We start from the raw sequence: 23,187 nt of genomic DNA on the forward strand, positions 1-23,187 counted from the left end.
GAAACTAATTTTAAAAAGTATTCTAAAAACAAAAGCAAGCCTACTCTAGATGATCAGCACTGCAGTCTGACCTCAAGAGTTTCTGTTCAAACAACAGAGCTATGAGATCTGAAATGCCAGCTCTGCTCGCATGGTGACACCTGCATTTACTGACCAGCAGCAAAGTCTCAGCTGAGGAAGATAACATTGGCAGCATTACCAATGACAATTTTCCAAATATAGAAGTCAACTAGCCCAACTGAATATGCTGGTTTGTTTCATTTTATGCTGGCTGCCAAGATAAGTGAGTAGAATCCATTTCTTTCTGAGGAGGCAAAGCAGTGCTACAACTTGAGAAGTAGTAAGACAATCCCTCTCATTTCTTTGTTAATTCTTTAAGTAAGAATTAAACTTAGCCTTGTTTGTTTTTAAGAGAAACATTTAACCCTAAAAAACTAGAAAGATCCTGTAAGTGCCAAAGATTTCTTAGGTGAAATAACCTAAACGTGCTCCAGTAACGAAACACACAAGCATGCAGTAGGCACACACGTGTGCACACACAACACAGGTGCACACGCCCACGTACACACATACAAGAAAGCAAAAAGTAAAAAAACAGGAATAAGAAAAAGAAATGAGGTAAAATGAGAAACACATAAAAATGAAGCCAGAAGTAAGAGAGGAAGAGTTTTAAGAGGACAGAAGTGGGAAGCATCAAAGAGAAAACTCTCCCTTTATCGGAACATATTTCCCAGACATTCTACAAAATGACACATAATCCCTAAATAAGAATGTGAAAATTCTGAGTTGTGATTGACTGCCACTTGTATGAGAAGTCTTCTTAGAGGAATTTGCCCTTCTGTGCCGGGGGCAACTAAGTAAGGGGTTAAAAAGATTTTTGGTCAAGTTTAGATGCAAACGTTAATGTAACCCAGGGCTCCACAGTACATCAATGATAGTGCATGTTGCTGTGTACTCCATCTTTCAAGTAGTTAGCAGGTGAAATCCAAGCTGACTTTGAAAGCACAACTAGAATTAGCAATACTGCTCATTACAGTGTGTCCAGACAAGCTCAGCTCTTATGAAAGCCACCATACATCATAAATACACACGCTCAGAAACCAGAGTGCTATAAGCAAATAAAATGCTTATAACATAATCGACAATGACAGCTGCATTCAACAAAAAGGCAGATGAAAAGCTGGGGGAACCCTAGACAAGGCAGGTAAGTTATCTGCCATTAAACTCAAACTCCAATTATTTATGTTAATAGCTTAACACAATGGTCTCTGTTATTTTCGGTAATTCCAGGTTAAGGATGAGGTATTAGCCCTTTTAAAGTCTTCAGGTTGATGTCCCAGTTCTTCCTTTTATTTAGCATTAATTAAATATACTATAGAGCAAAAGAACAAAATGTCTTAATAACAGAAACAATCCATTCAAGAATAAAACTCGACCATGGATAAGTCCATTAAAATGGCTTTGTTTTGCATTAGAGGCAGTTATTACAACTTCTGTTCTAAAGGTAAAATCTGAGTAACACAGCTATCTTCCTATTGCTGCTAGCTCCTGACAGCCAAAACAGCCACGTATTTTAGACTGCTTTTTAGAAAATAAATAAACAAGCAAAAGTAATGTGGTTACGTTTACTTTATTGTCCACAAAATGCTTTTTTATACATGACAACATAGGCACTTCCCAAGACATTAAGATAGCCATGCCTATTCACATGAAGGCAAACGATGTCGTTATTCTCATTTCACAGATGACAGAGGCCCAGAGAGGTTGGCCTCTTCAAGTTGACAATAAGCAGAGGGAACACTGGCAGCCAGACCTTATAGTTTAGCAGAACCCTTTCCACTGCAATTTAAGACACTCAGTTTATAAGCCTAGTATGTAAACATTTTAGAAGAGATGACCATCCCTGTTTCTTTCTGTATGGGGGCCAGAGCACTGGTAACAGGTAACCACCAAACCACAGGGATAAACAGGCCTTAGTTCCTACCAAGTAATCAATTTTGTAGTCATAAACCAACTCAAAAAGTTTCTGAACTTTAAATGAAGACATTAAAAGATACCGCCAACTAGGCAAAAAGGCCAACTATAACCAGGTCATAAAATAAAAGCAATGCTGGACAGGGGTGGCGCCCACCTTAACCTCAGCTCTTGGGAGGCAGGGCAGGTGGAGCTTCAAGGCCTGTGACTTCAAGGCCAGCCTGGTCTACAGAGCAAGTTCCAATACAGCCAGAGCTACACAGAGAAACCCTGCCTTGAAAAAAACAAACAAAACCCCAAAACTCTCCCTTTCTATTATCAAAAAGCAGAGAAGAGGCGAATGGCAACATCATATACAACTCTTTAAAAAGGCCATCTTGGACAAGAGAACTTTCATTCCTGGGTTTATAAGAGACCATTTCTGTATATGTTAGACATAAGAACTCATAAAATAATCTAACTAAAGTACAAATCACTGCTTTATTTATTTATATTGATAACCTTCCCAGAAGTGACTAATTTGGCTAAGGAAGCTGAGTATAAACCAGTTTTTAAAAAGAAAAACTGAAAAAAAAAAAAAAAAAAAAAACTAAAAAAGAGAAAATACAGAACTTCCCCTAAACAACCTTTATTTTTCAAACTCACATTAGAGAACTTAATTGCAATTCCTGTAATAATGGCATGCCATTTGAAAAAAAAAAAAAATAGATCTGTCTCCCTAACCTTCCTTTCTGGTTTCACAAAACACTTTAAATACACCAATTACAATAGGAAAATTTTTAGTGAAAATGATTAACTGCACAAACCAGCTTGTATTAAAAGGGATTTATAACAACTAACATTCAAGATAGGAAAAAACAGCTCTGATTATGCAAAAATATTTTTAAAGTGAAAACTTACCCAAAATATGCCTGCAAACTGCAAATGGTGATTTGGATTTCCTAAATGATAGGAATATGTGCTCTGCATGCTGGCGTTGTTCATTACTGACCATGGAAGGTGGTGCCTTTAGAGTAAAAACAAAGACAGCAACCCAATGAGAAAGCTGGTAGACAGCAATCCTTTCACCCACTGTGGAGAAAACTTTTCACTTGGGGGCAGAGGAAAAAGGGAAAAACGTAAGTTTTTAAGGAACTACAGTACAGAACTTCAAAATAAATATAAAAATACAGTTTTGCAAAGAAACAAGCTTCGCCTCAGAACTGTTTAAAGCTGCCTGCAATTTGAAGAAGAGATATTTAGCTAAACCATTTTTTTAAAAAAATAGGTAACTAGGTGTGATAGCACAAATCCCAACACTTAGGGAGGCAGAGGCAGACGGCTGAGTTCAAGGGCAGCCTGGTCTACAAATTGAGTCCAGGACAGGCAAGGCTACACAGAAAAACCCTGTTTCAAAAAACAAAAACCCAAAAAAGCAAAAGCAACAACAACAACAACAAAAATATCATCCTTTGTTTCAAAACTTAAAGCGCCAAAACCCTTTAGAACTGCAGAAATTGAATCTAAGTTACCAAAAACCTGTAAATGTTAAAAGTTGGGAATTCATGGAACATTGTACATATCCTCTGAATAACAAATTCAATCAGACTTTAAAATTCCCTTTTGGTGCAATAACACGTCTTCCAAAGCTATTTCTCTACTGACAAAGATTTGGATAAAATATATTCCCATTACATGGTTTAATTCTCTTTTGAAAAAGACCTGAGATAAGAGGAGACTGGGAATGATTTATTGTTCTACAGTCTACCCGTACCACGTATTCCAATCAACATAATGAAAGGCAATCACGATGGGTAAGGCGGTGCATTCCTGAAATGAGGCAAAGGCAGATAGATCTAAGTTTCAGGCCAGCCTGGTCTATAGAGCAAGTTCCAGGCCAGCCAAGGACACATATTAACATAGTGAAACGCTATTTCAAAAAAAAAAAAGGGGGGGGGGGAAAGAAGGGAAGAGCTCATAAATTTAACTAGGCAAAGAATCTTAAAGATGCAAACAGATCTTTCAGCTGAGCAGAGTACCCTGTAATGTGAGCCTCTCTGTAGTTAAAGCTAGTGCACATTATCCCTAAGTGCACAGCGCCCTCTACAGGTCTCCAGAGAAAAACAGTGTTTGTATTACAGAACTGAGCTGAATTCCTTAATATTTTCAATTAGGTTTTAGTAACAAAATACTGGGAGCAACTAGCTACATTAAAAGTTTTTGTCCTTTTGTCTGAAAACTCTTTATTCTCATCAGGAGAACAAAATTAGTTGTGTTTCCCAAGGTTTCCATGATTAACACTACATATTAGTAAACACTGCCCACTCATACAGCCGTGTACAAATCAACACTGAGTTACCAGGGCAGTGTCTGGATTATTTTTCCTCTCATTATCCTTATGCTGGTTACTCTATAAATAAAAACTCCTTCTCCAGCTAATGGTGCAAAAATACTCTGCTCTTCAAATATACGTTATAAAAAGCAAAGGTATGATAGATAGCACATAACTTAAAGGGTATTATTTAACCACCTATTTAGATATTATACACACAAAATCACCGGGTCAACACATCTGGCAGGATTTACTTTAGATTCCTAAATCCAAAACTGTGAATTATTTCTTTAAAAAAAAAAAAGTTCTGTGTGCTTGTAGTCCCAAGTACTTGACAGGCTGAATCAGAAAGATTACTTGACTTCAAGAGTTCAAAAGCAGCCTGGGTAATAAAAGGATATGCAGTCTCAACAACTGTAAAAGTGCTTAAAAATTATTCGGCAATGACTTCCAAATAGCAAGTTATCTTCATCAGAAAATCACAAAAATTATGCAGAGATGGCTCCATGGGTAACAGCACTATATGCATGCATGAGGACCTGAGTTCAAATCCCTAGCATCCATGTAAAAATTGGGCATGACTATGCATGCCTGTCACTTCAGTTTGAGAATCAAAAGAGGGGTGGGGGACAGATCCCGGGAGCTCCCTGATCAGCCAGCCCCACTGAGCCAGTGAGCTTCATGTTCAGCATCTCAAAATAATAAGGCATAGAGCAAGCGAAGACACTCAGAAGGAGAGAGAGTGGGAGATGAGGAAACTTAAAAATTAGCCAGGTCCCAAAGAACAAGTAAAAAGCATGACTGTGTGTGTGTGTTCATACCAAGTTTTTGTTTGAACAGCTTCTATTCAAAGTGTGCCTGTATGATAAAATACATATATTTTCTCCTCAAAGTTCCCCCAGTAGTACTGACCTATATAGTACCCTTCCACACTTGCCTAAGTTCTTTCCCTTCAGAAATCCCAACTTAGTCTTCAAAAACCTTCTTCAGCCCTTTATCATCCTTCCCTCACTGAACACAATCTTCCTCTCTCTGTATTAGGAATCCAACTCTCCATAAAGGCTCTGTTTGCTTCTTGCCTTTGCCTTGCTGGCTCTCTGGCACCAGGGGCTTAATTTTACTCACCTCTGAGTCCCTTGAAACTACCACATACAAAAGAAAGCGGCACTTAATAAAGGTACCTAACATTGAGAGATGCTCAGCATTGCAAGAATTATTAGAAGAAACAGATGGTGAAAGAAAGGATCTATAATCTCACTCTTTCTGACAACGTTTAGGAAGATGCAACGGTCCACCCCACCTCAGTACTCTACAGTACTTCCTGTAGTTCTTCACATTTCACATATGTACAAATGAGTTGTAATGGGGGGGGGGGGGGTTTGAGATAAAACTTCCAGAAATATACAACCCATAAATTCTGAAATACGTGCTATTCTAAGTAATGTTATGATTAACTCTGGTGCCAGACCCTTCCATCCAGACAGAGAAACAAAATAATTTCTTTGACCAGCACATGTACTACCTACACATTAGTTTCTTAGCAGCCATAGTGATAATCAGGCCAACTCTCACAGTACGCCGTGTTTATGTCCAAGCAAAACTTATTTTCCATAACAATGAGTCCAAAACACAAAAGTAATGTAATGACGCTGGCAATTTTAAGACAGCAAACTACCATAACTACTCTATCTATTATTACTGCTTATTTCTGAACCTAATTTATAAATCATACTTTTTCATAGGTAGGAATATGTGGGGGGGAAACTATACAAGAGAAACCAATAGAAACTACAGATTCTAGGCATCCACTGAGTGTCCTAAAATGTACCTCTTACACATGAAGAAACTAATGCACAGTGGCCCTTGTGCTTCACAAGGAAACTAAGCTACAGAAAATGTCAGTAACATGCCCATGGCCACACTAGAATACGAAGTCTAATTAATTAATTAATTAATTAATTAATTAATTAATTAATCCAGGCAGTATGACAACAGGTTCTCACTGAACAAAACATTCAGATGGCTCAAAGTAGAAAAGCAGACGTCCCTCAAGTCTTCTTCAAGACCCAATTCAGACACAAGGATGCCTTAAACGGCCTGTAAAACTCAGTAAAGAATGGTCAAGGAGGCCTTTTGGCAGCTGTTTTGTTTTTGTTTTTCTCATTGATAACAGCAGCAAAAGCTCTCACTTCACATTTGCTATCAGCAATGGGAGATGGCAGCATAGAGCAGTGCGCAGGAGCTCAATCTCGATCTTCAGGAAAACAAAGGCCAGGGTGGGAGAAAACTGAATATGTTCCTATAAATATAGGCTAGCACAAGACCCAGAGCTCACAAACCCAAATACAAGATTCCTACTTCTGTCTCCAACTTCACCATCCCACCAGCACAGACAAGAATCATCCGTTTACAAAATCTGGTAAACACACCTACAGTGACTCAAAGGCAGAAGAACCCAAAACTGGAATTCTGGAGATTTATTAATGCAGGGGTTAAACGACATGGCCAATGCTTTAGTATACTGAATATGTATAGGGAGTCAAAGTCTTTGAATGGCTTCTATCCAAATGTGTTTGACATGGAATATACTTAGCACCATGCCAATTCTAACTGCTACTACTCCCATGCTGCTAAGCCTTTCTTCAGAACAAACACCAGCTCCAATCCCCATTCTACAGACTTCTGCTCTTTCCCTAGAAAGCGGCTGAGTATGCTCTAAACTGTAATAGTCACAACTTACAATCACTATAAACAGTCAGGCAAAATGATAAATTCTTTTGACATATTAGCTCTTAATTCCAGGAACATTGTTGTACAAATCATTTTCCTTCTTTTAAATGGAGAAACTAAGATTTGGAAATTGTTAGATCTCTGAGATTGTCAAGTCAGTAAGAATTCTGACCAGAATTCTGACCAGAATTTGATCTCAAGTTCACACGACATTAAAATTTAGCCCAGGGCAGGATATTGGTGGCATGCGCCTTTAATCCCAGCATTCAGAGGCAGAGGTAGGCAGATCTTTGAACTCTAGAGCTCCAGGACAGCCAAAGCTACACAAAGAAACCTTGTCTAAAAAAACAAACAAGCAAACAAAAAACCTTACCCTAGAGATAAACACTGAGAAGTACTGCCTCTCAGATGCCTAGCAGAAAATGCTAACTAATATTCTTAGCTTATTATCTATATTATTATGCACAGGTCATAAAAAAGACTGAATAATCAGATAGTATTTGTAGACAGAAAAACATACTACGAGGATAAGAGAAAACATGGTTTGAAGTTATACCATTAAAAAAAAAAATTATTTATTTATTTTTTTTTTTTTTTTTCAATTTTTTGAGACAGGGTTTCTCTATGTAGGCCTGACTGTCCTGGAACTCATTATGTAGACCAGGCTGGTCTTGAACTCAGATATCCACCTACTTCTGCCTCCCAAGTGCTGGGATTAAATCTGTGTGCCACCAACGCCCAGTCATAGCATAAACATGAAATTAACACTTTCTTAGAACATGAAGATGACTTCATGTTCTAATTACATGTGCCATTCAAACACACAAATTATTAGTAGCCTTTGACTCAATCAGTGAAGATTTAATAAGAATTTGTTCAACTTTCAGTTTTCCCTTTATATCTCTTTGAACCTTTGGCTCTCAGAACTGTTGCTATCTAATTTTACAATTAGTCCTATGAGATGATTTGATTTTGACACATTTATTCTATTATCCCAGCACCCAGGAATCAGAAGCAGATGGCTCCTTTTGAGTTGCAGGTCAGCCTGGACTACACAGGGAAGACCTTGTCTCCTAGCACTAGGAGCAGAGGCAGGCAGATCTCTATGCGTTCAAGGACAGCCTAATAGTGAGCCCCTCTCTCAAAAAACAACAGCAGCAAAACCCAAATAATTAAATAAATAATAAGAAAGCCTGCTTATCCGTGTTTCATAGTGCTCTACAAAAACTTCTACAGATTTCAGCTACTGTCTTTTTCTGCTAACAAGTGAGAGTCGTGGCCCTGATTAATCCCTCAAGCTCCTCCAGTACATTTTCCAAAGTTATCCTTCCAACTATGTTTTCCTCTCAGACAGACTTTCTCCCAGAAATAATCTTTTTACTTTCAAAGGAAAAAAAAAATAAAAATAAAATAAAACTTTACTGTATACCAAGAACCAAGCTTGGTAAATACATGAGACCCTCACCTAAAAGCCTTCCAGGATGCTGAACTCTGTTTCTGCATTTGCTAAGACTCCCTTCATCTTCTACCATCTTCTCCAATTTGTTGCAAATATTCCTCATAACTTTGTCTTAACTCACGCCCTCCTTTTTTCCACACAGCTTTATATATTTCTTTATGTATCTTTCCTCTTCCCTCTTAATTTTTTCCTGATTGCAGACAGTTCTACTGTCTGAGAACCCTTTACACAGCCTTATACCTCCCTCTGATGACAGTCTCTAAATATACAATCAGAGAAGCCTGGTTTCTAATCCCATCTCTGCAGCATATGCACACGCACCTCCCTCTGAAGCAAAAGAAAAACACTAGAACAGAAAGAATCCAAGTAACAGACCTAAGTTAAAGAATCCAAGTTAGGCCTAAGTAAGACACATTGATGAGGGAAGGTTAGACTGGCCAAGCTGGCAGTGCAGTGACAATTGGATATGTTAAAGAAAGACGTAAAACCAAATCTTTACACATATTGTACAAAGTAATAAATTCACTTTATATATAGGATAATTTAAGATCTAAAAATGAAACACAAAACTTTAATAAAATTAAAATTTAGGAAGAAAATACATGTATATCAGAGTAGTGAAAAGACTTCTTAAACTATAAATAACAAGTACAAATCCTTTTTAAAATTAATAAACTCAATTATATCACAATTCATCTTCTAACATTAAAGTCACCACAAATAAAATGAAAGACCAGTCAATCTTTAGAAGATAAGAGACTGCATCATAATTTACATAGGGTCACTAAGCAAAAATTGAAAACTCCCAGAAAGGAATAAAACACACCTAACAGAAACTAATGCTTTGCAATTATTTTAAATTGTTTTGTAAAAGGGTCAGTGAGATAGCCCAATGGGCAAAGGTGCTTGCCACTAAGCCTGACAACCTGAGTTTGATTCCTCACGACCCACAGGATGGAGAAAAGCAATGTCACCAAGTTGTCTTTTGATCCCTACAAGCACACCCTAGTAAAAGTATGCCTACGCACTAATTAAATAAGAAATTAATAAGTTTGTAAAAAAATTAACAAGAATACTCATGTCCTCATTATCTGAGCCTATTCTTCTCCAGTAAGACAACCCCAACTTTAGCTACAGGGCAACGCACCCTGCTAAAATTATATTTCCTAATGATCTTCTCCTTGCTTACACCCCACACACACCTGCCCTGAGGTTACGAAGACAGAGAGGAAAGAATCTGGAGCACCTGAGGACATCCCAGATCAATGCTAACTCCATACTTTATGTGAAATAAAAATAAAGCTGTATTCAGCTTTCTCCTCCCACAAAGTGGATTCCAGGGATCAAACTCAGGACATGAGGCTTGGTGGCAAGCACCTTTTCCCACTGAGTCTTCTTGCTGGCCCAAAGCTATCTTTTTTAAGACACTGTTCTTTGTGGGGTTTGTGTTCTACACTGCCAAATCCAATCCAAGCAAATCAAAATGCAATAGGAAAATGGCCAATATGCTAAACAATTTAGAGCAGAAAGTAAAAATAAGCAATAAACACAAACATACTCAAAATCAGGATTAGTAGTACACACCCGTGATCCAGCACTCAGACACTGAGGCATTCTTAGACTGAGATTCAGCTCCCCTGCCTCAGTGTTTTGCACACTGCTCTAGGTAGGATGTGTCTTCTGTCCTCTTGAAATCAGAGCACCTATAATTAAGCACCTGTACAAGACGAGGCTATCATTCCCTTGTGAACAGAGGACTTGGAAAGCGCATAAGGCAGCTCACAGATAACACATATGGGATATACGACGCCCCCCCCCCCCCCCATCAGAGAGCTCACCATAGACTTACCAGGCACACCAGGCCTTGCCTGTCCTGAAGTATATGGAAGCCACTAGCACTTGCTGAGGAAAATAGACTTTTCCTCGTTTATGTCAATACCCAAAAGTTTCCCATGCTCCTGTTGTAGTGTCTCACCCATGCTTCTATAGGGAACTCCAGTTAATCCCATTGGTTCACTAAGGTTCATGTGGATGGAATAATTTCTTTGATCTGTCTTTTGTGACCTATTTGGAGTAACCAGAAATGTATCTTCTTTTAAAAAAGTTAGCATAACACTCAACACCCTAAAGGCTGAGATTTTAGATGTTCACCTCCACATAAGCTAAAGTAACCTTAACGCTATGTACCTTTGTGGAAGAAGAAACAGGCAAAGGAACAGTGTCAAAGAGTTATACTTTTTTGGAAGACTAAACAAAATGTATTAAGATTTGCTATGTAGAAACGGGGTACATGGGTATGTTAGAGAGTCTACATGCTTTTCTGTTAACTTGAAACCTAAACTCTCTTGCTAAAACCACATAAAAATGGTGGATCTATTAGTGGGCCACAAACAACAAATGCATCTCACATCATACAACCAGTTAAAGAATGGGGGCTATAGAAATGGCAAAAGTGCATACTGCTCTTGCAGAGGACCAGAGTTCTCTTCCCAGTACCAATAAGAGCCTGCAACTCAGAGGATCCAAAGCCCTCTTCTGGTCTCCATAGGCACACACACATGAATACATCCACACACGCACACATGCGTGCACACACACACTAAAATCTCTCTCAACAAAGTAAGCATTGTTATCCAGTCTGTCCTAATACAAGAATTCCTTCAATGTCAAGAATACAGAGCAACCTACGTTGCTGCGATGGTATCTAAGAAGCTGCAGAAATGACACAGTCAGTGCTGAGTTCCGATTCCAGCACTACATAAATGCTTCATGTAGTGGGGCACGCCTACAACCCTGCACTGGGGAGGCAGAGACAGGCAGATTTCTGGGGCTCACTGGCCAGCCAGACTAGCCTAATCATCCCCAGGTCCTGACAAGGAACCAGGCCTCAAAACACAAGAGGATGGCCAGACATGGTAGTATACACCCTTAAACCAAGGACTGGGGAGGCATAGGCAGGGGGATCTCTTCATACTTGAGGCCAGCCAAGGCTATGTGGTGAGACCCTGCCTCAAAACAGTACACAAATGTGGTAACATGTTTTCAACTTTATTTTGAGACCGTACATAAGTTGATAAACTGCCTCAAAATAAAGATAATTTAAAAGGGATTTTTGTTAAAAAAAAATATTGTATGATCATTGTGTTTTGTCTGTTCATTTGTTTTTGTTTTTGTTTTTAAGACAGGATCTTAGAATATAGCCCTGGCTGGCCTGGAGCTCAATATTTACACCATGCTGGTTTCAAACTCACAACCCACCTCCCTCTGCCCCCCAAGTGCTGAGATTAAAGATATACACACCATATCCAGCCTGTGAGATCATTCTAATTGGTTTTACAAATCTAAAAATGAAATTTATAAACACAAAGCAACAGATATATCCATCTTCTCTTTAGCAATATGTGTACTATCAATGTTTTTAAAGTGTTATGTTTTAATAATACAAGATCAAGAAAAGGAACCAGAATAAGAAGACATGACCTTTTAAAAATGGATGTCTAGACTCTATTACTAGTGTATTTGGACAGTGGGAATGACAACAACTGGGAGAAATGAGCCAGCATATTTCAAATAGTGCTCAATAATGTACAAACCAGAAGATGGGTGTAAAGAGAGTACAGTGTAGAATACAGTGGTACTCTAGCCAAGTGCTGGATAGCATTGAGCCACTACTGCAGGGTACAGAGGAAGCCCAAAGTGAGGAAGGTCCTGAGTCAATTTTCTGTGTTTTGACATGGGCACAGCCTGCTGCGGACTTCAAGACTAATTAGCCTCTGGGAAACTAACAAAGCCATTCCCCATATAGGATAGTCTAAAGAGAAATGGCAAAGCTTTTCTTGGGAGTCCAAGTATGGTTCATGAACAATATGTGCCAAACAAGAAGCTGTAGCGTCCTCCTCCCAGGTCTTTACAGCCTGAGACTGCTTACCTACAGAGACTCCTACCCAGACTAGCTAACCTCTCTCCCTGTGCTACACCTAATATACACACTGAGGTCCACTAGAGTGGGAGCATTAAAGAGCCTCCACCGACTGCAGCTTCACTACACACACGTCTGTCTGTCTTCATTCCCTTGCTTCCTCTAGTAAGAGTTCTAGGACCCCAAGCCACACAGGATGTGGCAAACTATCATGTGCACCATTTCAAATGTCAACAGCCCCATATGGCCACACTGGGGAGCAAAGCAAGTTCCAGCAGGTCATAGTACACGAACATGAAGTCAATAAATATGTATTTAGTACTCTAAGGATGTGAAGCTATATGACACATTAAAGGACAAAAGCTAGCCATTATTTATAAAGCACGCACTACGCGCCAGATACTATATTAGGCAATTTTAACATAAATTACTTCATCCTGTTCTAACATTTCACACTCGTGTGCGTGCGCATGTGTGCATCTCGGCACACCAACTTCCAGGAGTCAGTTCCCGCCTTCTACCATACAGGCCTCAGGAAACAAACTCAGGTCATGAGGCTTGACGGCAAGAACTTTTACCTGCTGAGCTGACCCCTAATTTTGTTTCATTCTTTTTAAAAAAAATTCATTGCCAATTTTATTTAATTTTGCAAGATTTATTTTAATTGAAATTATGTTTAGGAAGGGGTCACTGTGTGGGTGTGCATATGAGTACAGGTGCGCTAGGAAGCCAGAGGCATAGGATCCACTAGTGCTGGAGTTAAACGAGGTTGTAAGCCACCTAACATGGGTGCTGGGACCTGAAGTTAGGTCCTCTTCGCCACTCAGCCATGTCTCCAGTACCATTCATTTCCCTATTTTAGTTGAAAAACAGACACCAAGGTTACCTGACTTCCTAATAATCACAGACCATCATTCTCAGAATAAAAACATATTCCGGACCCTTTATCATATCGCCTTTCAATTCCTGACTTAAATAACTTTCCTACATGTGATTTTACACACACACACACACACACACACACACACACACACACACAAATACACACACTGTGTGACTTTTCTATGATGCCATCTGACAGGTGAAATACTTTCATAATTAAACATGACTATTATAGATTACAATAAGGTTCTTATTAATTTTTAACATGAACGTTGAGGAAAAAAAAGTCTAAGCCTGTTTGGGAAAGTAGTCCTCAGCTTCCCCAAATATATATAAAGTCATTTCTCCTTCATCAGTTATTTTGGCATTAAAAAAGTTAAGAATAACATATTCCCCACCCCTAGCCAGGCTCAGTGGCACACGCCTGTAGCCCCAGCACTCAGGGAGACTGAGGCTGGAGATCTCTGTAAGTTAGAGGCCAGCCAGGTCTACAAAGTGAGTCCAGGACAGCCAATGCCAATGCTACACAGAGAAATCCTGTCTCAAAAAAAAAAACAAAACAAAAAAGTTCCTCACCCCAATCTTGTTCAGAATCTATCTCACCACCTTTTTTGGCCACCTTCAACAGTCTCACATTTTCCACAACTTCCAAGGCAAACTCAAAGTAATTATAATGGCAAAAGGACTTAGTATAGGCCACAACTGCCTATACTTTGGGTCACAACAGCCTACTCTCTTCTGCAGTTAGTCATTCATTTTCTTCATTCAACATATACTAAAGCAACTACTCTAAGACAAGCCTTGTGACAGATGCTGGGTATAAGCTATCAAAGAAAAGCAAAGGTCCCCAAACTAAACACATATTAGGAATCTAACAAGGAAGGCCAGTATTGATCATGTAACACATTTGGAAGTTCTAAATGTAGGTCAGTATAGGACAGGTTGAGTCTCACCTTCCCGGTCGACAAAGAAAGGCTTCCCTGAAAAGTGAAGAACCTTCTTCAGGGGAAGGAACTGTCTGTGAAATGACTCGTGTAGGAAGAACTAAGAAAACCGAGTGGCCACAGAGACACAGTGAGAGAAATGCTCTAAGGAGCCTGGCAAGCCAGTAACTTATCCAAAGCCTGCTGCTGTCCTTTGGAAGAAAAAAAGATGTGTTCACACCTGAGACTCTGTGTCCAGACTCTTCCACAGCACTCCCGGCCTCCCCCACAGCACTCTGCTCAAATATTCCCACCTCAGATGACTGTCGGTGGCCCTCCACAAGCTAGATGCTACAGGCCAAAGTGAGCTAGCAACTCACAGGACCCCTTAAGCTCCAGGGGCTTTCTGCTAGCTGCAGAAGTCCCACAGTGCATTACTGCACATTTAAGGAATGTTACCAGAGCAAAGGGGGCCACCAACAAGCACTCAGTCTAGACCAGAAAACACAACTCCAGGAACAGAGAAATAAAGCGTCAACCAGGCAGAGGCCAAAGAAGGCCATCTTAAGCCAACTGAACAGACAAGTAAGACTCTACTGTGAGAAATGGCAGCCCACTAACACAAGAGACAAGCTGGCTTCATGGGTGGGTACTCTATATGGTCACACAGGACCCTACTCTCAAATGGGCATCACTATTGTCACTGTCCTGAAATTCTTAATAATTTTATCTTGGAACTTGTGTTTTCTATAAAACTAGACACCGTGTGAATTGTGACGGCAGAATGCTGGCCAACCACATGTGTACATACTTGAGGATAAACTGGGGCACCAAGGTCCCCCCAGTAGCTGAAGTAGGACCTAGGCCTGAGTGGCAGTAGTGACATGCTAGGGTACTTCATATGCAGACTGTGCAGGACCCTCCATTAGGAAACCATCTTGCCTATCCATCACCAGAGCCTGGCCACTAAAGTACCAGGACAGAAACTGCCACCCACACTGAGTGAACTTGGGTAAATAAATTATAGAACAAAGCAAGGGAATTAATCACTTTAAGAAATTTTTCAGTTTACAAGCACTAATTTTAAATTTCTACCAAAAAAGTAAGTAACTAAAAACTCAGAAAAATCTTTTTTTTTTTTTTTTAATAGTTTCTCTGTGTAGTCCTGGCTGGGTTCTAACTCACACAAATGCTTGCCTCTGCCTCCCGAGTGCTGGGATTAAAGGCCAGGCAACCACCACCTGGCTGCACTTGTTCCGTCTTCCTCTGTTCCCGTGCCCCTCTGTAGCAGCTGTGCACCTTCATCACACGCCCAGCTCCTAGACCTGGCGAAAGGACACACACTGGGAGAGGCCACAGAGAGTGGTCTCCCCCTCCTCCTCCCAACCTCAGAAGAATCTGAGGACCCTGGCTAGCAAGTAAATCAGCAAAGTGATTACTGTAGTGTGTCCTTCCTCTTGAAGAAAGCACATCTAGGATTACCTGCTATTAACATTTGACAAGGATGAAAAAACTTTCCCAAGTTAGGTGCTTTAGAGAAACCTACAGTATCATTGGTCTGTTAATCCAAATCAGTAAACAGTGTTTTTGGTTTGCTTCTTTGAGACAGTGTCTCATCTGCAGCCAAGAATGAACTGGGTCTCCCAGGGCTGCCCCAGCTTCAAATTAGTTTTGAACACAGGGTCTGATGCACACTGGGCAAGAGTTCTACCACTATAGCTATCCTACCAGCCTAAGATGCTATTTTAATACAAAACTTTACATGAACTAATTTCTATTGAGGAAGAACTTTAAAATGATTTCTTGTAATTAAAGATAAAACAGAAGGATGTATAATCAGAGGGTTTTTGTTTTGTTCTGTTTGTTTTTTGAGACAGGGTTTCCCTGTGTAACAGCCTTGGCTGTCCAGGACTCACTCTGTGGCCCAGGCTGGCCTCAAACTTACAGAGATCTGCCTGCCTCTGCCTCCTGAGTGCTGGATTATAGGTGTGCATCACCATGCCTGGCTTACTCAGGGACTCTTAATTATACATAGCTCATGAAGCGACTCTCTAAGAATGTACTGTATGACTTCTACCAAGAACAACTGTCAGAAGAAAAACAAAAATACTACATACATTTACATCTAAACTAAATTCAAATTTATGTAAGACTGCTTTGTATAGAGTTAAAAACTTTAGAAAAAAATCTGCAAGAATCATAAGCTCCAAATATACTTCAAAATAATTAACTAGAAAACTACTCTAATGTGACTAATACTAAAATATAGCAGCTACAGTAATAGATGCATCAGTAGAAACATCTTTCTAAAATTAAAAAAAACTGCAGTCTTTCTTATGATTGGCAAGGGCCACTCATGTCACTTTCAACTCTACTGTCTGAAAATCAACTTACAAAAAGAATTTTTTAAAATTCTTGGCACATGGCACACACTTGGGCGGCAAAGGCAGGTAGATCTCTAGAGTTCAAGGCCAGCTTGGTATATGTTTCAGGCCTATCTCAAAACAAAACAAACAAAAGCACCAATAAGCTTAATATACTTACAGAAAAACATGATCAGTCAAGATATCACATCAACTACTACTATATTATATAAAAATGATGAGGCCTGGAGAGGTGCCTCAGTGGTAAAGAGCACTGGCTGCTCCTCCAGAAGACCTGGGTTCAATTCAAAATATCCATAGTGGCTCACAACCCTATGTAAACTCCTGGGAATCTGACACCCTTTTCTGACCTCAGCAGAAGCCAAGCATGCACATGGTGCAGACATACCTAAGGCAAAACAACCACACACATAAATATAATAATAATAATAATAATAATAATAATAATAATAATAATAATTTTAAACCCCGTGACACCAAAACACCATGTTTTGTGAACTGTCTTGCTCAGAAATCAAAATTATGCCTATCATGGATGCGTATGTACATGTGTATCATGTAGGCACATGTGCAGGTGTTTGTGGAGGCTGGAGGTTGATGTCAAGTGCCTCCCTCTACTGCTTTCCACCTTGTCCTGTTTGAGACAGGTCTCTTTTTGAACCCAGAGCCTACCAACTGTTGAAAATGGCTGGCCAGCAAGCCCCAGGGATCTGCTTGTCTGTGTCTCCCAGTACTGGGAGTAGACATGTCTGACCACATCTGGCTTCCGGGGATCTGGATGCAGGTCTTCATGCCCGCCCAGCATGCACCATAACAACTAAGCCATCCTCCACCACCTATTTTACAAGAAAACATTTAACTATTTTACAATTTTCAGCGGCACTTTCAATCCCCTTTTTAACATTTTCATTTGCACTGCAAATTATGTAGCTAGCCCTGGTAGAAAACCAAGACAGTTGGTGGGAAGAGCTTTATAGCTGGACTGTAAAGCAGGAGCCAACAACTCTGCTGAGCTTTCAGATCTTAAGGCTTTCGGCCATCAAAGACCAGGAAATAAAAAGAAATACTGCCTTAATCAGAACTTCTCTAGGCAAGGCATTAGGATCTGGAATTTTAACAGTCACCCAAGACTGATTATACACATTCTAAACTTTGAAAGGCTCTCCTCTGAAATATTATTATTTTACAGGTGACCTCACTTTTCCCACAATTACAAGTGAATAGAGAGTAAATCCCTGTCTCCCTTCTCTTAACTTTTTCTCTTGAAAGGCATTTCTGTATTTGTTGACAAAATTATGATAAGCTAGCAGCAATTACACAAGTCTGTAGAAACAAAATAACCTGACCTACAAATGCAAAACTACAAACCCAGCCTTAATATGATCTATGACACACTTCTAATTTTCTTTAAGATAAAAGACCTTTATTTGAACATTATACTGTGTATGTACATGTATGTATGTATCTAAACATCACCTAGTTCCCCCAAAATACATACAATGATCAACTAAAAAAAAATTAATTCTGGGGGACGAGAGAGATGGTACAGCAGTTAAGAGCATGCACTGCTCTTACAGGAGACCTGAGTTCAAAAATTATTTATGATTCAAATAATGTTTTATAATATAAAACATTTCAAGTTACATATTAAAGCAGAAGTTGAGGGCTCTTGTCACATCAATCACATTACACTGTCATTCTGAACTATTTAGTTCAGACAGTCCATTGCTGTTCTTTGTAGACTCAAATACACACAGATTTTTTTCGTCTTCTTTTTTTGGCTTTTTGGTTTCTTGAGACAGGGTCTCACTGTGTAGCTCTGGCTGTCCCAGAACTCTCTGCCAGTGGTTCTCAACATGTGGGTCACAAACAGGGGCTACATATCAGATATCCTGCACATCACACATTTACATTACAATTTATAAGAGTAGCAAATTATAAAGTAGCAACAAAAATGATTTTATGCTTGGGGGTCACCACAATAGGAGGAACTGCACTGAAGTGTCACAGCACAAGGAAGATGGAGAACCACTGCTTGTTGGTAGATCAGGCTTGCATCCAGCATGTCTACATGGCCCAAAGTACTGAGATTAAAGGCATGAGCAACCACACCCTGCTAATTTTTCTAAAGAAACCAAAATAGGTCATAAATTCTTTTCTGTACCTTTACCCCACTTATCTTGAATATCTTTCCATATCTATTCAAATCTTTCCATTTAAAAAAAAAATCAGGCTGGGTGTGGTGGCATAGGCAGATCTCTGTGAATTTGTAGCCAGCCTGATCTACATAGGGAGTTCCAGGACAGCCCGATCATTTCAAACTGTGCCTCCCCCAGCAACAAAACAAACAAATACTATATATTATCACATATTATAAGATCTACATTTTGGTTTTTGTTTTGTTTTTTTCTAGACAGGGTGGTTCAGGCCTTTAATCCCAGCCCTTACTTAGGAGACAGAGGCAGGTGGATCTGTATGTTTTAGGTGTAGTGAGTTCCAGAAAATCCGGGAATATATAGAGAGTCTGTCTTAAAGTTTAAAATTATTATTTTTATACTTATTCTTTCTGATATATTTTCTTTTACTTGTTTTGTTTTAATTTGGTTTTTAGGTTTTTTTTAACAGCCAAGTAGCCTTGGCTGTCCTAGAACTCTCATGCAGAACAGGCCTAGTCTAAAAGAGATCCTCCTGTTTCTGCCTCCTAAGTGCTGGAATTAAATGCATAATTCCACACAGCAAGTAGGCCTGTGTGTATGTTTTTATAATACTAGAGATGGTCCATGTGGAGACTCAAGAAACAGTATCTCTGAAGAGTGGCAGAAACAGGTGCTTAAGGAACCTGTAATTGTCCCTACATCCCACATGTCTGGATAGCTTGAGTTGCTACTGTTCACAAAAGTATTGCTAACACTGTTTTAAGTCAGAGATAATATTCATAGTATATGTCATTTATGAAAAAAGTAAATAAATAAAAAGGAAAAACTATAGAATATGTATTGTAATGGAACTGGAGTTACAAGTGGTTGAACCATTTGACAAAGGTGCTGGGAATCCACTCAGGTTCTCTGAAAGAGCATAATATGTTCTTAAGCACTGAGCCATCTCTCCAGATCCAAGCTAAAAATTCCTTAAACACGATGCTCCAACACAATCCTTAACACTAACCTTGAAGTAAAAAAAAAAAAAAAAAAAAAACTCCAGGGTAAAAATAAAATCTGGTTGCATTCAATTCTTAAAAAGTATAAGTCGTGTCAAGTCTGTAAATAGACATCTGAGTTTAAAAAAAAAAAGTCTACAAACGCAGTCGTCATTATTTTAAAAAGAAAAAAATCAAGGTGAGTCAGCAAGCATAAGACACACAGTTTACTGAGAAACTGAACAAAGTTTATACTTAGTTTTGCACTCTTGTGTAGAACTGTTTATAATCCCGACATCCTGCTCAAACAACCTCATCCAACTATTTAGTAGTAGTTGTAAGACTTCAGTTAAGGATTACCATAGAGTCAATTTTCCAAAACTCGAAACCCACATGGAGATCGGTCTTGAACCAAGTTTTGCCCCAACGACCTTGGTCCTAAAGATTACCCTCCCTCCTGCCGGTCCGTCCACGTGCCGCCGGCTGCGGTTACCTAGAACTGCCTGCATGTCAGGCAAAGAGCTAGGGAACTCGATGCACAAGGAAAGGAACAAGGGTTGCAAGGAGTACTCAGACTATGCCATCCCTCGTCTAACAGAATCAACTCCCCAGAGTCCTGAACACAGTCCCAAGAATGTTCCCTGACCCAAGTCCTGCGAGGTTCACCCCAATCTCCCTCCCCATGCTCTGCTCTGCTACCCAGTCTGCCCAGCGCGGTGTAGAGCGAAGCAGACGGCCCAGGAAACTCCCATCTTACACCACTACACCCCAGTTGCCAGGCTGAGGAGCGAGGCGGTCAGGAAAGAGCACAGCTCTAGAAAGTGAGGGACTAAGGCAGGAGGAAAGTAGGATGGAGAATCCTGCGCCACGCCACCACCACCTCCACTTCAGGGTCCATCCCAAGGCCCTTCCCGGCCACCACCCCAGCGGACAGCAGGCCTGCTGCGGGAGGGCCAGCCGGAGTCCCACTGACCCCGCGGTCCTCGGGGCCCGGCATCCTCACCATCAGAACTTTGGCCGCGTTCTCCAGCTGAGCGATCACTTCTGGGGGCCCCAGCGCCGCCGCCATCATGGTCTCTCTTCAATGACGCGCCATGCGCTGCATTATGGGAGCAGGCGCCGCGGCCGGCCAATCGCCGCCGCGACCACGGCGCCTCTCGCGCCTCCGGGGCCGTCGCAGCCGCCGTCGGCGTCGAGCCCTCGGCGGCCTGACGGGACCGCGGGGTCCTGAGCGGCGAGGAGGAGACAAGCGTGAGCCCGGTCGCGGCGCTGGCGTGAGGGTGGCGGCAGCCGGCACCGGGCGAGGCCGGGCGGTTGGTTCTGTCAGCCGCGGCCGGGCATCGCGCGCGGCTCTGGGCTCTGCGCATGCGCGGGTGCCTGCCGCGAGCGGGCCGCGCGGTGCGGGGTCCCAGCCGCGCAGCCCGTCACCCGTGGGCTTCAGGTGCCCGTGCCCGGCCAGTGCAGCTGCTGCTTCTCTCGCGCGTAGCCCCCCAGCGCGAAACTGCGTGTCTTACCCTGGGAAGCGTTCGCCCATCGCCTCACGCCCACAACTCCTGCGTTTCCTGCCTCTCGCTTCGCGGTTCCTACTGCTCTGCGGAGGGAGCATCCGAGGATGGAACGCCTGGTTTTCTGGACTGAAACCCTCTCCTTAGCCGCTTGGTTTTCCGAATCCAGTGAGAGCTCAGCTGCCACCAGCTTTATGCCTCAGGAGTTCATAATAGCAATGCTAAGTGTACAATCTCTGATGAAAGATGCGTTACAGTAACGGCAACGCGGTCTTCTCCAGTCCTTTCGGGTTTCGTTTGTTTGTTATTCTAAGTCTACGTCCAGGCAAGTGGTCCTGACTTCAGCTACTTCAGTGTTCAAAAGGTCGCCCTTGTCTTGAGCTGACATCTCCTTTTTCTGAGTCTGCTAGTGAGTGCCCGTTCTGCTTCTGGAACTACATCCACGTTTATGAGTCCCTTCCGTTGAAGCCTTTCTGGTTTTCCCTGAGATTTGTAAATGGGCCTCGTGTGTGTGTGTGTGTGTGTGTGTGTGTGTGTGTGTGTGTGTGTGTGCCCGAAACAGAATTGCATTAATTTTAGAATGACCTTTCCGTTTAAATTTTGAGTACATTGGTGTTTTGCCTGCATGTTTGTCTCTGTGAGAGTGTCAGATCCCTGGAACTAGAGTTACAGACAGTTGTGAGCTGCCTTGTGGGCACTGAGAATTGAACCTGGCTTCCCTGGGAGAGCAGCCAGTTCTTAACCACCAAGCTATCTCTCCGGCCCCTAGAATTGCATTATTAACTGTATTGAAACAGGTGTGATTTTTTTTTCCCTCCTCCTCACCCCACCCCATCCCATATCTTTTTTTTTCTTTCGTGTGTGTGTGTGTGTGTGTGTGTGTGTGTGAGAGAGAGAGAGAGAAACAGAGAGAGAGAGAGAGAGAGAGAGATGGAATTTTCCTATGTAGCCCTGGCTGTCCTGAAACTCACTTTGTAGACCAGGCTGGCCTCAAACACACAAAGGTCCACCTGCTTCTCCCTCCCCACTACTGGAATTAAAAGTATTCGCCACCATGTCCAGCTAATTTTTTTCCCTTGAATTAAACTTCTCTACTAATTTTTAGAAAGTAAATTAATAAGATGTTTTATTGCTTGAGAAATAAAGTGCTTTCACTTCATTACCAGATGGCAAAGTTAGTTAAAATGGTTGTTATTTTTCCTGTTAGCATTTGTGTGACCCTGGGCCAGCCAGATGGCTCAAGCCTGAGGCCCTAACTCCAGCCCTGAAATGCACAGCAGATGGAGACAACTGACTCTGTAAAGTTGCCCTCCTACCTCTGCACCCTTGTCTGCTTCACACCACCTTAATGTACACTGCGCTGGTTAGTTTCTGTCAACAGATACCTAGACTTCTCCAGGAAGAGGTGATCTCAATTGAAGTATTGCCCCCATCAGAGTACCCCATGAACAGGTCTGTGGAGCATTTTCTCGATTAATGGTTGATGTGGGTTTGGCAGCCCATTGTGGGTCATGATGGGTTGTCCTTGCCTTTAAAAAATATATATTTTGTTTTGTATGTGTAGGCATTTTGCCTGACATATGTCTGCACCTCAGTCTCCAAAGTGCTATTGCTTAATAAATCAAGGAGCGATGAGAGTCAGGCACTGCACCGGAGGGAGCTGATAAGTGGATACATTCTGAAGTGTTATCCAACACTGAGATTTTACAACTTTAAATTTTCTCTAAAACTCTCAGTTCCAAGTTATATAGGATATTTGTAACTCACACAATTAAAATTAATATTAGCTGGAAAGGAAACACATTCACCCTGACATTGATAAAATACTTTTCCACCTTCTTAAAGGAGTTCTTACGTTAAATTCTTCTTTAATTTCAGAAAACAAGTGTTTTGAATCCAAGGTCCCACCTAAAGCATTATTAAGCCTCAACATTTTTATAAGATAGACACTTGTCATATTTCTG

At 41.0% G+C, this 23,187-nt stretch overlaps 1 protein-coding gene across 2 annotated transcripts in view; it reads right to left on the bottom strand.

Annotated features, from left to right (window-relative positions):
* Xpo4 (exportin 4) overlaps nucleotides 1-21,398 on the bottom strand; it is a 93,223-nt gene extending 71,825 nt beyond the window's left edge. Inside the window, exons 1-2 of one of the 2 annotated variants that reach the window (XM_055616926.1) lie at nucleotides 20,722-21,398; nucleotides 2,875-2,980 (exon numbers count right to left, since the gene is read on the bottom strand). In XM_055616926.1, coding sequence (XP_055472901.1) covers nucleotides 2,875-2,980; nucleotides 20,722-20,790 — 175 coding nt within the window. In that variant the 5' untranslated portion in view covers nucleotides 20,791-21,398. Of the gene's footprint in view, nucleotides 1-2,874; nucleotides 2,981-20,721 lie in introns of those variants that run through there. The other variant, XM_055616933.1, reaches the window with a different exon arrangement.
* Nucleotides 21,399-23,187: the final 1,789 nt, after the last annotated feature.

Source organism: Psammomys obesus, unplaced genomic scaffold, assembly GCF_907164565.1.
Source record: "Psammomys obesus unplaced genomic scaffold, mPsaObe1.curated_primary_1811, whole genome shotgun sequence".
Classification (NCBI taxonomy): domain Eukaryota; kingdom Metazoa; phylum Chordata; class Mammalia; order Rodentia; family Muridae; genus Psammomys; species Psammomys obesus.